The sequence below is a fragment of the Mixophyes fleayi genome, chromosome 8 (genome assembly GCF_038048845.1).
Source record: "Mixophyes fleayi isolate aMixFle1 chromosome 8, aMixFle1.hap1, whole genome shotgun sequence".
Classification (NCBI taxonomy): domain Eukaryota; kingdom Metazoa; phylum Chordata; class Amphibia; order Anura; family Limnodynastidae; genus Mixophyes; species Mixophyes fleayi.
Window position 1 is genome coordinate 1,714,942 of NC_134409.1, and position 15,358 is coordinate 1,730,299.

Here is a 15,358-nt window from a genome sequence, read left to right on the forward strand (position 1 = left end):
TCAGACCCGGGGTTGTAGCAGCCAAACGCCTGCAGATTCTGGGCTCTCTGACCCCCCCAGGGCCGTCTCTCACAGCTCCAGACTCCGGGACTGTAATTTCTGGTGTTTGACATATTTAGCTCCCGCTTCCAGCAGAATTCTGCTGACTGGACCCTAAGCTGTAATAGATGTGTATCATTTATTTATAGATCCAGCGTCTCCCGTCCTCTGCTCCGACAACCAGCAAATAGATACAGACAAAGAACTGGAATCTTTTCATCAGGGTCTCATTATTTGTCCTTCTCTTTAATTATTTAAGTATTACTGTGGTTATACTGCTATAAACACGTCATACTGAGGACATGAAGTGATTTCTCTGTCTCCCATCTCACACCGTCAGGGGCTTCCTCAGACCGCTACACGGACCACTGCGGTACAGAAGGCCAAAATAATAACTACAAAACCTAAATCCTAGAGCCCAGAATTTCAGAGAGACGCAAATTGCCTATAATTTAATCACATTAATTAAATGACACAATTGTTTCCTTTACATCCAGACCACGAACAGAAAAATGCACTTTTATAATCGGAAACCGTGTAATATTTAAAATTACAGCCATTTACCTTCCTGTCCCACCAAACCACGCGGGTGGGTTATTCTCAACGCTTCTCAGCATTACAGTAATTCATTATTCTCTTTCCTTTCTGCACCACAATACAGATCTACCCAGAGCCACCTAACTGACTTCTACATCATCCCTCCCCTCACCGTCCTAGGCCGAAGAGTCCCCAATCCACACAGGAGCGTGAGCGACCTAGAGCGGGGAACCATTGTCCTAGAGGGGAGAGTCCCTTACCTAGAGCAGAGAGTGCGCTACCTAGGACAGGGAACCATTGTCCTAGACGGGAGAGTCCATAACCTAGAGCAGAGCGTGTGCTACCTAGAGCAGGGAGCCATTGTCCTAGACGGGAGAGTCCCTAACCTAGAGCAGAGCGTGCGCTACCTAGAGCGGGGAACCATTGTCCTAGACGGGAGAGTCCATAACCTAGAGCGAAGCGTGAGCGACCTAGAGCAGGGAGCCATTGTCCTAGACGGGAGAGGCCCTAACCTAGAGCAGAGCGTGCGCTACCTAGAGCAGGGAGCCATTGTCCTAGACGTGAGAGGCCCTAACCTAGAGCGAAGCGTGAGAGACCTAGAGCGGGGAATCCCTGACCTAGGTTAGAGAGTTAATATTGTGCACAATGTCGTGTGTGCACCTGTTATGACATTTTATTAATGATGTGGCAGCACATGCTGTAGCGTTGTACATAAATGGATACATGAGAGACTGTCCTCATAGGAGAGACTGCAGGAAGTGAAGGTTGCAGCTTTGTCTAACGCTGTTCTCTCTCTGCGTAACATGAACAATTATTTATAACTCTGTATAATGTACAGGTTATATAGAGCAGAGAATATTGTCCATTTATAGACATCTGGATCCAGTTTAATATTCTTTTCCACAGTGAGGTCCAAACCCAGTGTCTCTGGGGCCCCGTTTCTGCTCTGTGGTAGAATAAATGATCCCCTCCGGTTGCATGGAGGATCCGCTCATTATTTGTCATTTGTGCTGATACAGGAAAACGTTCCTCAGCTGGAGCCCGCTGGGATTTGCTCCCGGCCGCATCTGTTTCTGCTGAAGCCGCTCAGTTCTGGCGATGTCCAATCAGTAAACCAGCCAAGGAGCTGTGGCTTCAGGCTTTCCAAGAATCCGAGGAGTGAGAAGCCCAGGAAAACCTGGCAGCTCCAACTGTGCTCAGTAAATGGTTTTACTTCCTCGGCATCAGAGAAAATCATCCTCTGTCTGCAGAGCATGAACCCTTTATCTGCATAGTAACTCTTTATAGATCGTAACCAGGAGAAAACTACACACACCTACCCCACGACTGACAGCGGCTCACCTACCTCCCGTGTGACTGACAGCGGCTCACCTACCTTCTGTGTGACTGACAGCAGCTCATCTACCCCATGACTGACAGCGGCTCACCTACCTCCTGTGTGACTGACAGCGGCTCACCTACCTCCTGTGTGACTGACAGCGGCTCACCTACCCCATGACTGACAGCGGCTCACCTACCTCCTGTGTGACTGACAGCGGCTCACCTACCTCCCGTGTGACTGACAGCGGCTCACCTACCTCCCGTGTGACTGACAGCGGCTCACCTACCCCATGACTGACAGCGGCTCACCTACCTCCCGTGTGACTGACAGCGGCTCACCTACCTCCCGTGTGACTGACAGCGGCTCACCTACCTCCTGTGTGACTGACAGCGGCTCACCTACCTTCTGTGTGACTGACAGCAGCTCATCTACCCCATGACTGACAGCGGCTCACCTACCTCCTGTGTGACTGACAGCGGCTCACCTACCTCCTGTGTGACTGACAGCGGCTCACCTACCCCACGACTGACAGCGGCTCACCTACCTCCTGTGTGACTGACAGCGGCTCACCTACCTCCCGTGTGACTGACAGCGGCTCACCTACCTCCCGTGTGACTGACAGCGGCTCACCTACCTCCCGTGTGACTGACAGCGGCTCACCTACCTCCTGTGTGACTGACAGAGGCTCACCTACCTCCCGTGTGACTGACAGCGGCTCACCTACCTCCCGTGTGACTGAGAGCGGCTCACCTACCTCCCGTGTGACTGAGAGCGGCTCACCTACCTCCCGTGTCACTGACAGTGGCTCACCTACCTCCTGTGTGACTGAGAGCGGCTCACCTACCTCCTGTGTGACTGAGAGCGGCTCACCTACCTCCTGTGTGACTGAGAGCGGCTCACCTACCTCCTGTGTGACTGAGAGCGGCTCACCTACCTCCTGTGTGACTGAGAGCGGCTCACCTACCTCCTGTGTCACTGACAGCGGCTCACCTACCTCCCGTGTGACTGACAGCGGCTCACCTACCTCCCGTGTGACTGAGAGCGGCTCACCTACCTCCCTTGTGACTGACAGCGGCTCACCTACCTCCTGTGTCACTGACAGCGGCTCACCTACCTCCTGTGTGACTGACAGCGGCTCACCTACCTCCTGTGTGACTGAGAGCGGCTCACCTACCTCCTGTGTCACTGACAGCGGCTCACCTACCTCCTGTGTGACTGACAGCGGCTCACCTACCTTCTGTGTGACTGACAGCGGCTCACCTACCTCCCGTGTGACTGAGAGCGGCTCACCTATCTTCCGTGTGACTGAGAGCGGCTCACCTACCTCCTGTGTGACTGACAGCGGCTCACCTACCTCCTGTGTGACTGAGAGCGGCTCACCTACCTCCTGTGTCACTGACAGCGGCTCACCTACCTCCTGTGTGACTGACAGAGGCTCACCTACCTCCTGTGTGACTGACAGTGGCTCACCTACCTCCTGTGTGACTGACAGCGGCTCACCTACCTCCTGTGTGACTGACAGCGGCTCACCTACCTCCCGTGTGACTGACAGCGGCTCACCTACCTCCTGTGTCACTGACAGCGGCTCACCTATCTTCCGTGTGACTGAGAGCGGCTCACCTACCTCCTGTGTGACTGACAGTGGCTCACCTATCTTCCGTGTGACTGAGAGCGGCTCACCTACCTCCTGTGTGACTGACAGTGGCTCACCTATCTTCCGTGTGACTGAGAGCGGCTCACCTACCTCCTGTGTGACTGACAGCGGCTCACCTACCTCCTGTGTGACTGACAGCGGCTCACCTACCTCCTGTGTGACTGACAGCGGCTCACCTACCTCCTGTGTGACTGACAGTGGCTCACCTACCTCCTGTGTGACTGACAGCGGCTCACCTACCTCCTGTGTGACTGACAGCGGCTCACCTACCTCCTGTGTGACTGAGAGCGGCTCACCTACCTCCTGTGTGACTGACAGCGGCTCACCTACCTCCTGTGTGACTGACAGCGGCTCACCTACCTCCTGTGTGACTGACAGTGGCTCACCTACCTCCTGTGTGACTGAGAGCGGCTCACCTACCTTCCGTGTGACTGAGAGCGGCTCACCTACCTCCTGTGTGACTGACAGTGGCTCACCTACCTCCTGTGTGACTGAGAGCGGCTCACCTACCTCCTGTGTGACTGAGAGCGGCTCACCTACCTCCTGTGTGACTGACAGTGGCTCACCTACCTCCCTTTTGACTGACAGCGGCTCACCTACCTCCTGTGTGACTGAGAGCGGCTCACCTACCTCCTGTGTGACTGAGAGCGGCTCACCTACCTCCTGTGTGACTGACAGTGGCTCACCTACCTCCTGTGTGACTGACAGTGGCTCACCTACCTCCTGTGTGACTGACAGTGGCTCACCTACCTCCTGTGTGACTGACAGCGGCTCACCTACCTCCCTTTTGACTGACAGCGGCTCACCTACCTCCTGTGTGACTGAGAGCGGCTCACCTACCTCCTGTGTGACTGACAGTGGCTCACCTACCTCCTGTGTGACTGAGAGCGGCTCACCTACCTCCTGTGTGACTGACAGTGGCTCACCTACCTTCTGTGTGACTGACAGCGGCTCACCTACCTCCTGTGTGACTGACAGCGGCTCACCTACCTCCCGTGCCACTGACAGCGGCTCACCTACCTCCCGTGTCACTGACAGTGGCTCACCTACCTCCTGTGTGACTGACAGTGGCTCACCTACCTCCCTTTTGACTGACAGCGGCTCACCTACCTCCTGTGTGACTGAGAGCGGCTCACCTACCTCCTGTGTGACTGACAGTGGCTCACCTACCTCCTGTGTGACTGAGAGCGGCTCACCTACCTCCTGTGTGACTGACAGTGGCTCACCTACCTTCTGTGTGACTGACAGCGGCTCACCTACCTCCTGTGTGACTGACAGTGGCTCACCTACCTCCTGTGTGACTGACAGCGGCTCACCTACCTCCTGTGTGACTGACAGTGGCTCACCTACCTCCCTTTTGACTGACAGCGGCTCACCTACCTCCTGTGTGACTGAGAGCGGCTCACCTACCTCCTGTGTGACTGACAGTGGCTCACCTACCTCCTGTGTGACTGAGAGCGGCTCACCTACCTCCTGTGTGACTGACAGTGGCTCACCTACCTTCTGTGTGACTGACAGCGGCTCACCTACCTCCTGTGTGACTGACAGCGGCTCACCTACCTCCTGTGTGACTGACAGCGGCTCACCTACCTCCTGTGTGACTGACAGTGGCTCACCTACCTCCTGTGTGACTGACAGTGGCTCACCTACCTCCCTTTTGACTGACAGCGGCTCACCTACCTCCTGTGTGACTGAGAGCGGCTCACCTACCTCCTGTGTGACTGACAGTGGCTCACCTACCTCCTGTGTGACTGAGAGCGGCTCACCTACCTCCTGTGTGACTGACAGTGGCTCACCTACCTTCTGTGTGACTGACAGCGGCTCACCTACCTCCTGTGTGACTGACAGCGGCTCACCTACCTCCCGTGTCACTGACAGCGGCTCACCTACCTCCCGTGTCACTGACAGTGGCTCACCTACCTTCTGTGTGACTGACAGCGGCTCATCTACCCCATGACTGACAGCGGCTCACCTACCTCCTGTGTGACTGACAGCGGCTCACCTACCTTCCCTGTGTGACTGACAGCGGCTCACCTACCTCCCGTGTCACTGACAGTGGCTCACCTACCTCCTGTGTGACTGACAGTGGCTCACCTACCTTCTGTGTGACTGACAGCGGCTCATCTACCCCATGACTGACAGCGGCTCACCTACCTCCTGTGTGACTGACAGCGGCTCACCTACCTTCCCTGTGTGACTGACAGCGGCTCACCTACCTTCCCTGTGTGACTGACAGCGGCTCATCTACCCCATGACTGACAGCGGCTCACCTACCTCCTGTGTGACTGACAGCGGCTCACCTACCTTCCCTGTGTGACTGACAGCGGCTCACCTACCTCCTGTGTGACTGACAGTGGCTTACCTACCTCCTGTGTGACTGAGAGCGGCTCACCTACCTCCTGTGTCACTGACAGCGGCTCACCTACCTCCTGTGTGACTGACAGCGGCTCACCTACCTCCCGTGTCACTGACAGTGGCTCACCTACCTCCTGTGTGACTGAGAGCGGCTCACCTACCTCCTGTGTGACTGACAGCGGCTCACCTACCTCCTGTGTGACTGACAGCGGCTCACCTACCTCCTGTGTGACTGAGAGCGGCTCACCTACCTCCTGTGTGACTGACAGTGGCTCACCTACCTCCTGTGTGACTGACAGAGGCTCACCTACCTCCCTTTTGACTGACAGCGGCTCACCTACCTCCTGTGTGACTGATAGTGGCTCACCTACCTTCTGTGTGACTGACAGCGGCTCACCTACCTTCTGTGTGACTGACAGCGGCTCACCTACCTCCTGTGTGACTGACAGTGGCTCACCTACCTTCTGTGTGACTGACAGCGGCTCACCTACCTTCTGTGTGACTGACAGCGGCTCACCTACCTTCTGTGTGACTGACAGCGGCTCACCTACCTCCTGTGTGACTGACAGCGGCTCACCTACCTTCCGTGTGACTGACAGCGGCTCACCTACCTCCTGTGTGAATGACAGCGGCTCACCTACCTCCTGTGTGACTGACAGTGGCTCACCTACCTTCTGTGTGACTGACAGCGGCTCACCTACCTTCTGTGTGACTGACAGCGGCTCACCTACCTCCTGTGTGACTGACAGTGGCTCACCTACCTCCTGTGTCACTGACAGCGGCTCACCTACCTCCTGTGTGACTGACAGCGGCTCACCTACCTTCTGTGTGACTGACAGTGGCTCACCTACCTTCTGTGTGACTGACAGCGGCTCACCTACCTCCTGTGTGACTGACAGTGGCTCACCTACCTTCTGTGTGACTGACAGTGGCTCACCTACCTTCTGTGTGACTGACAGCGGCTCACCTACCTCCTGTGTCACTGACAGCGGCTCACCTACCTCCTGTGTCACTGACAGCGGCTCACCTACCTTCTGTGTGACTGACAGCGGCTCACCTATCTTCTGTGTGACTGACAGTGGCTCACCTACCACATGACTGACAATGACTCACCTACCTCCTGTGTGACTGACAGCGGCTCACCTACCTCCTGTGTGACTGACAGTGGCTCACCTACCTCCTGTGTGACTGACAGTGGCTCACCTACCTCCTGTGTGACTGACAGCGGCTCACCTACCTTCCCTGTGACTCCCAGTATTTCTGCGCATAGAACAGGGTATTACTGTACAGAAAACATTGTTAATTTTTATGAATGACCACAGATTATTACCAGAAACATCCCGCTGAGACGTTTGCCTGGTTCCTATGGGAACTTGCGGCTCATTGAATCGGCCCCTCTGGCTATTTCCATACCGAATGTAGTCAGATTGTCACCGGTAAGAGCAATTCACCATCTCATTATACCGGTGATGTCTGTATTCACCGTGACGTTACTGAAATGAGCTCACATGAGGTAAATGTACTTGTGTTACAATTTGGTCTTACAGTTTGAGTGATTTAATTTAATTAGTCATGCAGTCAAATCTATTGAAAGCCATCAGACTGAACTAGATACAGATTGAATGAGTTGTGTGTGTAATTGTTTGATTTCTGTTTTTACAAGATCCAATTAATTTCCGATCGGATCACACAAACATTCAGAGAATTGAGAGAATCGGTACATTCAGTTAACGTGTTCAGTCTGTACCAGGTGTCCTACATGTACTACACCTCCTGCTTTCCTGACTTACCGCAGGATGAGCTACTGCACATTGTACAACAAGGCTGGAAATAGAAGTTACAGGTGGTTTATTATCTTGGTTTAATAGTACATTTTTTGCTATTCCTGGTGGACACAACTGGTTACAGATGCTGATATTAGCAGGAAACGGATTGCGGTATAAAATACAAAGCAACACATTGAGTTATTTCTGCTATAGTTAGATTTGACTCTTAACTAGATAGGAAACACATGGTGGTCCTACCAGACTCGCGGATAATCATGGTGGGTGCACCCTGTACAGGTGGATAGAGGAAGTAAGGGATACACTGTATCTACGCAGAAAACTGCCCCTGTCCCCAGGACACCTCTACAGGTCGGCTGTGACCTTATCACGTATGAAGGCAGCAAGAGACAGAGTTTGGGAGGGGACATTCCCATCTTTCTTCTGCAGAACAAAGTAAGAATTGTGGTGGAATTTATAAGAGATGCCAGTAGGAACGTCAGCCGTCACGGGAACAGGGATAAACCACACAGGGTGGGGGTTACTGGGGTACTTCATTCAGGGGTGTGGAGACATGGGATCTGGCAATCATTCCCCCCACTGGCTCCGTATCTGACAATAGAAGCCTAGTCTAATACCTGGATCAGGCTGGGACTTGTAGTTCTCCTGGGTCACAGAGGGGGATGTTAATGGAAGTCAGATACATAGGACTATTATTCCGTAATACTTTACTGGAAATGTACCATGAAAATCTCTGCTTCTAGCTATGTGGAAATGTTACATATATGTACATGCAATATGACAGACGTGTCTGTATGATAGGACTCACGTGTGTCCCGCTTTTCACCACTAGAAATCTGTAGCTAGGAATAGCAGGACTATATTCTAGTAATTGCTTTACTTCCATTGTGGCCCTCAGGGGCCTCTTATGAGCTGATCCCAGAGATGAGGCTGCGATATTGGTGATATCTCCAACAGAGGGTGGAGAGGGGCAGACACAACCATAAATCCATCTATTAGCCCCACTAGCTGTGAGGGTCACCTGTGTGCCAGCATGGTGCCCCCCCCGGTGTGGGACTGTATCACCACTGTAACCACGGAGGGTATCTCTGATATTATCTCTGTCTCCCGGTGTCTGGACTCAGATCCAGGGGGCTGAGCCAGATATCAGGGTGATCCCAGGAGATAGCGCCAACCGGATCATACTAAATCCAGATGTGCTCTATCAGGAGCTCTCTGATCCTGGTCTCAGTACTTTCTATTCCTCCCCACAGCATGTGCTATAAATATAGGAAACCAGGACGATCCTACATGTTTATTCCACGATCATCTGCGTAACGAACACATGAGCCACACATGTGTGGAAGCCCTTGCTTTCAATATACTTTGTGTCCCCCATTTATCTAGGTTTTTCCCTTTACTGGCGTATTATAGTGTAAGGTGCACAGTCTATATAGATTATACCCTTACGCTGGGTGCTCCTCTGCTTCTTATAACTCACGTTTCATCTGACTTGTAGTATTCCTGTTGGCCCTGTGAGATTTAGTAATGGGACAGTGCTGCCCCCTTGTGTAGAGCCCAAGTCATTGCTTCCAAATGGTACTGCACATAGCTTTATTATTATTATTATTATTATTATTATTATTATTGTTATTAACCTTCATTCATAAGGCGCCACAAGGTTTCCGTACTGCAGCGCATATTATAAACAATAGACCTTACAGGCTAAACAGCACAGAACAATAAACAAGTACGACTAAGACTCCCACAGCTCCAAGCAGGACCAGTATCAGGATTAGTGTAGCTGGAGCAGAAGAATAGGTAGAGAGACAGGAGGGAAGAGAGCTCTGCTTGTAAGAACTTACATCTATTTATATAGCACCAGCATATATTGTGGAGCTTTACAATTGGGAGCGAACAGTAATAATATGAGATAATGTTGGTCAGAGGGATGTTAGAGCATAGAAAGAGTCCTGTGTGAACTGTGTAGAAGGGGGTAAAGGGGTAGAATAACCGGAGGAAGAGGGTGAGTCATAGTCTAGGGAGGGTAAGAGGGTGGTTTGGGAATTTGAATTTGGTTGCAATCTGGGAAAAGTCCTGTAACCGAGAATGGGAGGATGCGAGGAGAGTGGAGGAGAGACGTAGATCTTGTGCAGAACGGAGGTGTCGAGTAGGGAGATATTTTGAGACAAGTGAGGAAATGTATGTCGGTGCAATTTTGTTGACGGCCTTGTATGTTAGTAGAAGAATTTTATATTGGATTCGTTGAAATACAGGCAGCCAATGTGTAGAGACTGACAGAGCGGCTCAGCAGAGGAAGAAAGGTTTGCAAGGAAAATCAGTCTAGCCACAGCGTGCAAAATAGATTGTAGGGGTTCAAGTCTGACTTTGGGAAGACCAGTAAGGAGGGAATTGTAATAGTCCATACGGGAGATGATAAGTGCATGAATTAAAGTTATTGTAGTGTCTTGTGGGAGATATGTTCGTATTCTAGAAATGTTCTTTAGATGTATGTAACATGATTTAGATATAGAGTTGATGTAGGGAACAATGATAGTTGCGAGTCAAAGAAGCTTCTATTGTTGGGTGGGAATATTATTAACTCTTTTTGAAAGATTGAGTTTGAGTTGGCGAGAAGACATCCAAGATGAAATGGCAGAAAGACAGTCAGTAACGCGAGACAACACAGATGGTGAGATCAGGAGAGGACAGATAAATGTGTGGAAAGAGGCTACAAGTTGTCACCGTTTTCCTTTGTTATTATCACTTAGTTTTATGTCTGTATTGAGTGTAATCACTGCCGTATGGCTCTGTCCAGCTCCATAATTCATAATAACCGAATCGCCTTGTTTCTGTGTCAGTCCAGGGTCACGCTTGGACTTGGAGGGTGAAATATGTGACTTATTGGGTTCAGATTTGTAATTAAAGTTGCAGCTTTTCTTTGTCAGCTGAGATCCTTCAGAGTTTTGGAGGAGGACGGGGCCAGGGATATCACAGCCACTTGTTGGGGAAAGATTTATAAAAATGAATGTGTGTAAAACAGGTTTCTGTATCAGTCCGGCCGTGTGAGACGGACATTAAGGTGCATCGTTGTTTTACAGATCTCTGCTGGAGGACGAGTGCCGGACTCTGGAGAAACACATTACGATTCTGCAGGTAAGTGACGTGACTTATATATGAAGTGACATGTCTCTGAAGAGAATATACAATGTGACGGACAAGTGAACATACTACTGACACGCGTGTGATATTATCTGGACATGACCGGGTTATCTTAACCAGCAATGAACCTGACATGAAATGCTGTTCTCTGCACCTTAGTAACCATGCCTGACCCCTAAATACTCCCCCAACCCCCCTGTTGTATGGGCAGAGTTGCTGAACCGTGGGTGGGAATCCTCGTACACTGGGATAGGGGATGCAGAACTGTAATTTTCACTGCCGGAGGTTTAGTTGCTGCTGGTCCCGGAAGTGACAGAGAAGAGAAGACAGAGAGTGATGAGAATATTAATGATTTACAGCACAAATGTGTTATTCAGTCTAATGAGCCGTCACCTGCTGCAAACAGTCTCTGACTAAGGGGGTGATGGGGCTGTGGCAGAACATTGGACATGTCAGTCACAGCCAACGCCAGGATGACGTCCCACAGCGCGGACAGAACTTATTATTAGTTTATAAAGTGTCTCCGGTACTCGGGGTTCCAGACCAGACTTGTGATTATAATCTAACAAAAAGAGATGGATAAGAGAGATCACCAAACTGATATCAGAGGCCCATAGAGGCCACTGTCCTCCGCTACTGGACTCCAGGCCGTGTTATACGGTGTACGAGCAATCAGTAACTCGCATTAAATTAGGACGCAGCGGAAACTAAATAGCTCAGTCTGTGAAGCACCATAAAACCGTCAATATAACGAATAATCTTTACATTTAACAACATGATTTACTGTATGCACACAGCATTTGCTGCAGTAAAAAAATAAAATACAATATAAATAAAATAAAAATACAAATGTCATAAAATCAGTGTTACGGGGCTGTGGCAGCGAAACAGGCGACCTGTAAGGTTTGTAGTTAGGACACAATACGTCCCAGGGATGGATGATATTTCTCCTGTACAGACAACACGGGTCCTGCTCTGTGCGTGGGGTCTGGTTATCACATATATGCTCGTTTATTAGCATTTCCTATCGCAGTGATAAGAAATTAATTAATGTGGATATTCATTACATGTGATTAGCTGGGGTCTGTCCTGTTGTATAATCTGTAGTAAAGTCATCACAGTGTCTTATAGCAGGAAGCCCACCGGAGGTATCCGCAGACCCCTCTCCTGCGGTGCTCTCCCCATAGGATGGAACAGATAATGTTACCGTTATAACGTTAGCTGTCGGGGTGAAGCTTCAAATCTCGGAGCTTGATAAATTAAATAATTTGTGATGGAAGAGGCTGGGACCGTCCACGGTATCTCAGTCTACTGTGATCCTCTAATTATTATCAATAGCCCTGTTGCTTGAAGATGCGGCTACCCCAAAAACTGCACGTAAACCGCTGCTGAGGTTCATAAATAGGCCCCTATAACTTTAAAGTTGGCAGCACGGTGGCTCAGTGGTTAGCACTTCTGCCTCACAGCACTAGAGTCATGAGTTCAATTCCCGTCCATGGCCTTATCTGTGTGGAGTTTGTATGTTCTCCCCGTGTTTGCATGGGTTTCCTCCGGGTGCTCCGGTTTCCTCCCACACTCCAAAAACATACTAGTAGGTTAATTGGCTGCTATAAAAATTGACCCTAGTCTCTCTCTCTCAGTCTGTGTGTGTGTGTATGTTAGGGAATTTAGACTGTACTCTCCAATGGGGCAGGGAGTGATGTGAATGAGTTCTCTGTACAGCGCTGCGGTATTAGTGGCGCTATATAAATAAATAGATGATGATGATGATGAATGTGGCTACTGACATTAGAGATTCACTCACTGCTGCAATCTCCCCTCACTAAGTCCAGTTTACCACTCTGCCCTATAGCAGTGCTGCCCTCTGCTGGCTGTAGTGTAGAAGAGCACTTAGTAACCTGCCCTCCTTGCTGCTCACATCATATTAGTATGGCACCAACATATACAGGAGCCACGTTATAGTGGGGGTATCAGATTACCTGCTTCTGGGGGTCACTGCGTGTTACATAAAGAGGAAGACCCCACCCCCCGCCTCACTAATTATCTGGAACAATCTGCTGGTTCGTTAGGCAGAGCTGACTCTTATTAAACGTTGTTTCTCCATCTCCAGCTACGACTAGAGGAGGAGCATCTGGACGCAGAGGACGTACGGACGCCGCTGCCTGAGCCCTCGCTGACAGGTAACCGGACAATCGGATCAGTGCGTGGCTTTGTGTCAGGAGGACACACATGACCCTTCAGCCGAGGATGTGGGGTCTACATGTGAGATTTCTGGGGCACACACACAACTGATGCCTGGTGCAGGTGCTATAGTCTGTTCACCTCTGACCTCAGCGTCTCCTGCAGCATCCAGCGGTCACATATTGTCCCTGTAGTAATAATAACTATCCCCCAGTTACAGTGGGGTCATTCAGAGGCGGATGCTTGTGCATTTGGTGCACATAAGAAAAGCCCATTATCATCCATAAGTAGAGTCAGACTCATCTTGCAAAGCAAACAAGAGAGCGGTATTTCCGCCAGCTGTAAGTCTGTGTATGGACTATAGAAGTGTAGGATACACAAGTGTTAGGTGTATGTGTTAGTACACAATGCAGGAGTGACATCACTAATGATGTTGTGTGCAAGTAATGCGGTAACGCAATCAGCAGCGACTATCCATTATCATATATTTGCACCAGCACCTGCACGACATAAGCCCCCGACAGGCGTCTCTGCGTCTGCGTCCACATCTAACGGATTCGCAATTACGTAATCCCGGCCTTACTGTATTTGGTCTACGCTGAAAATACACAGAAATCTTTGTATGGATGTATGTGTAGTATTTTGGTGCATATGGGCAGGATGTAAATACATTTCTTACGCCAAAAACACAGATGTATATCCAGCTGCAAACGATCCTTAGTGTCTGGACAGATTAACAGGTTTATAAGATGAAGATATATTTCTGTAATGATTCTGTAAAACAGGATTGTCCGACGGTTCCTCTGTGATTGTCTAATTATTCTGTACGGGGCTTTAAGTCTGTTCTGGATCTCTCTGTTCTAGAGCTTAAAGAGGAGCGGAGAATCATCGAGAGGGACCTGCAGCTCGACCAGTTGTCAGCGACTTCTGTGCAGTCATCCAAGATGGCGGCTACCAGGATGAAACACCCAGCAAGGTAAACGTGAGCGCGTTCTGCTTGTGAGTGTAGATTGTGTATTTTGTGTTCTAGACCAGTTACCCTGCTTATCTCTGTGACTTTTACTAAGATAGATGATCACATTTTACAAGGACCCTTTACCCCATAATCGCTGATCCGGCAACCACAGACTGAATGTTTCTGTCTCTCTGCTCCAGGTTACTGGATAATGGAAGAAAATCTTCTTTGGGAACTCAGAGCTGTAGGTTGTCCCAGAAAAGACCAACCTCTTCTGGCTTACAGCAATCCGAAGCCACATTGGCTCCATGTCCGCCAGATCCAAGACTGAAAGTCGCTGACAAGGAGAAGATGAGCAAGTTATCTGCTGTGCTGGGGATCCCGTGTGCTACGTCCCTCTCTCTGACTGGTCCTGGGGAAGTTCCGGGCCTGGAGGCCACTCGGAAACCTACGAATGTGTCTGGAATTGCTCAGAGCCGGGAACGGATATCACATAACTCCAACAAGGGTCCACCAGCTGCTCCATCTGTTATATCCAGTAAACCTTCCAACCTGAATTATCTCCATCAGCCCAGACTCGGGGGGTCATCACTGGACACTGTATTTGTTCCTGTACCTCCCCCAGTGCAGAAACGGACCAACAGCAGCTCAGCGCCAACCTTCCGCAGAGTGAGGACGCAGCTGCCATCCTGAAACGTGGAGCATGCAGCATCTCACCGTCTGTTGTGTGGCAACACGCTGTGTACACGCCATGCACACGCCAGCTTCAATGGGAACATACAATGTCACAAAATGAATCTCATCAGGAATAGAAAGTTACTTGTGGAATATCTCACACCGAGAGTCTCCCCGTGTGGTGAGTTTATACGGATGGATCAGAGACACATTGTATTGGTGAAAGGAAAAAGAAACGCGTGTGGTACATTGTGTATATCTAAATATACTTGAACTTTTCACTGTAATGTAACTGTTACTATATGGAGCCTGAAAGTGTTTGTGGAGTCAGGTCCCAGCTGGGGAAATTCTGTGTGAAATTCGACCGTGAAACATTTTACATAGTGGAGGAAGAGCCGGGGACAGTTGTAGTATTTGATTCTGTTTGTAGCCCTCTAAACGCAACATGTGAAGAAAGCAGCAGAATACGGCGTCGGTTGCGCTGTGTGAGCGTCGGTCGCGCTGTGTGAGCGTCGGTCGCGCTGTGTGAGCGTCGGTCGCGCTGTGTGAGCGTCGGTCGCGTTGTGTGAGCGTCAGTCGCGCTGTGTCAGCGTCGGTCGCGCTGTGTGAGCGTCGGTCGCGCTGTGTGAACGTCGGTCGCGCTGTGTGAGCGTCGGTCGCGCTGTGTGAGCGTCAGTCGCGCTGTGTGAGCGTCAGTCGCGCTGTGTCAACGTCAG

At 50.4% G+C, this 15,358-nt stretch overlaps 1 protein-coding gene across 2 annotated transcripts in view; it reads left to right on the top strand.

The window, feature by feature from the left end:
* CCDC24 (coiled-coil domain containing 24) overlaps window positions 1–15,020 on the top strand; it is a 28,072-nt gene extending 13,052 nt beyond the window's left edge. For both annotated transcript variants that reach the window (XM_075181586.1, XM_075181587.1), the window contains 4 exons: window positions 10,771–10,825; window positions 12,942–13,011; window positions 13,877–13,988; window positions 14,168–15,020. In XM_075181586.1, the coding sequence (XP_075037687.1) occupies window positions 10,771–10,825; window positions 12,942–13,011; window positions 13,877–13,988; window positions 14,168–14,660 (730 nt within the window). In that variant the 3' untranslated portion in view covers window positions 14,661–15,020. The remainder of the gene's footprint in view (window positions 1–10,770; window positions 10,826–12,941; window positions 13,012–13,876; window positions 13,989–14,167) is intronic.
* Window positions 15,021–15,358: the final 338 nt, after the last annotated feature.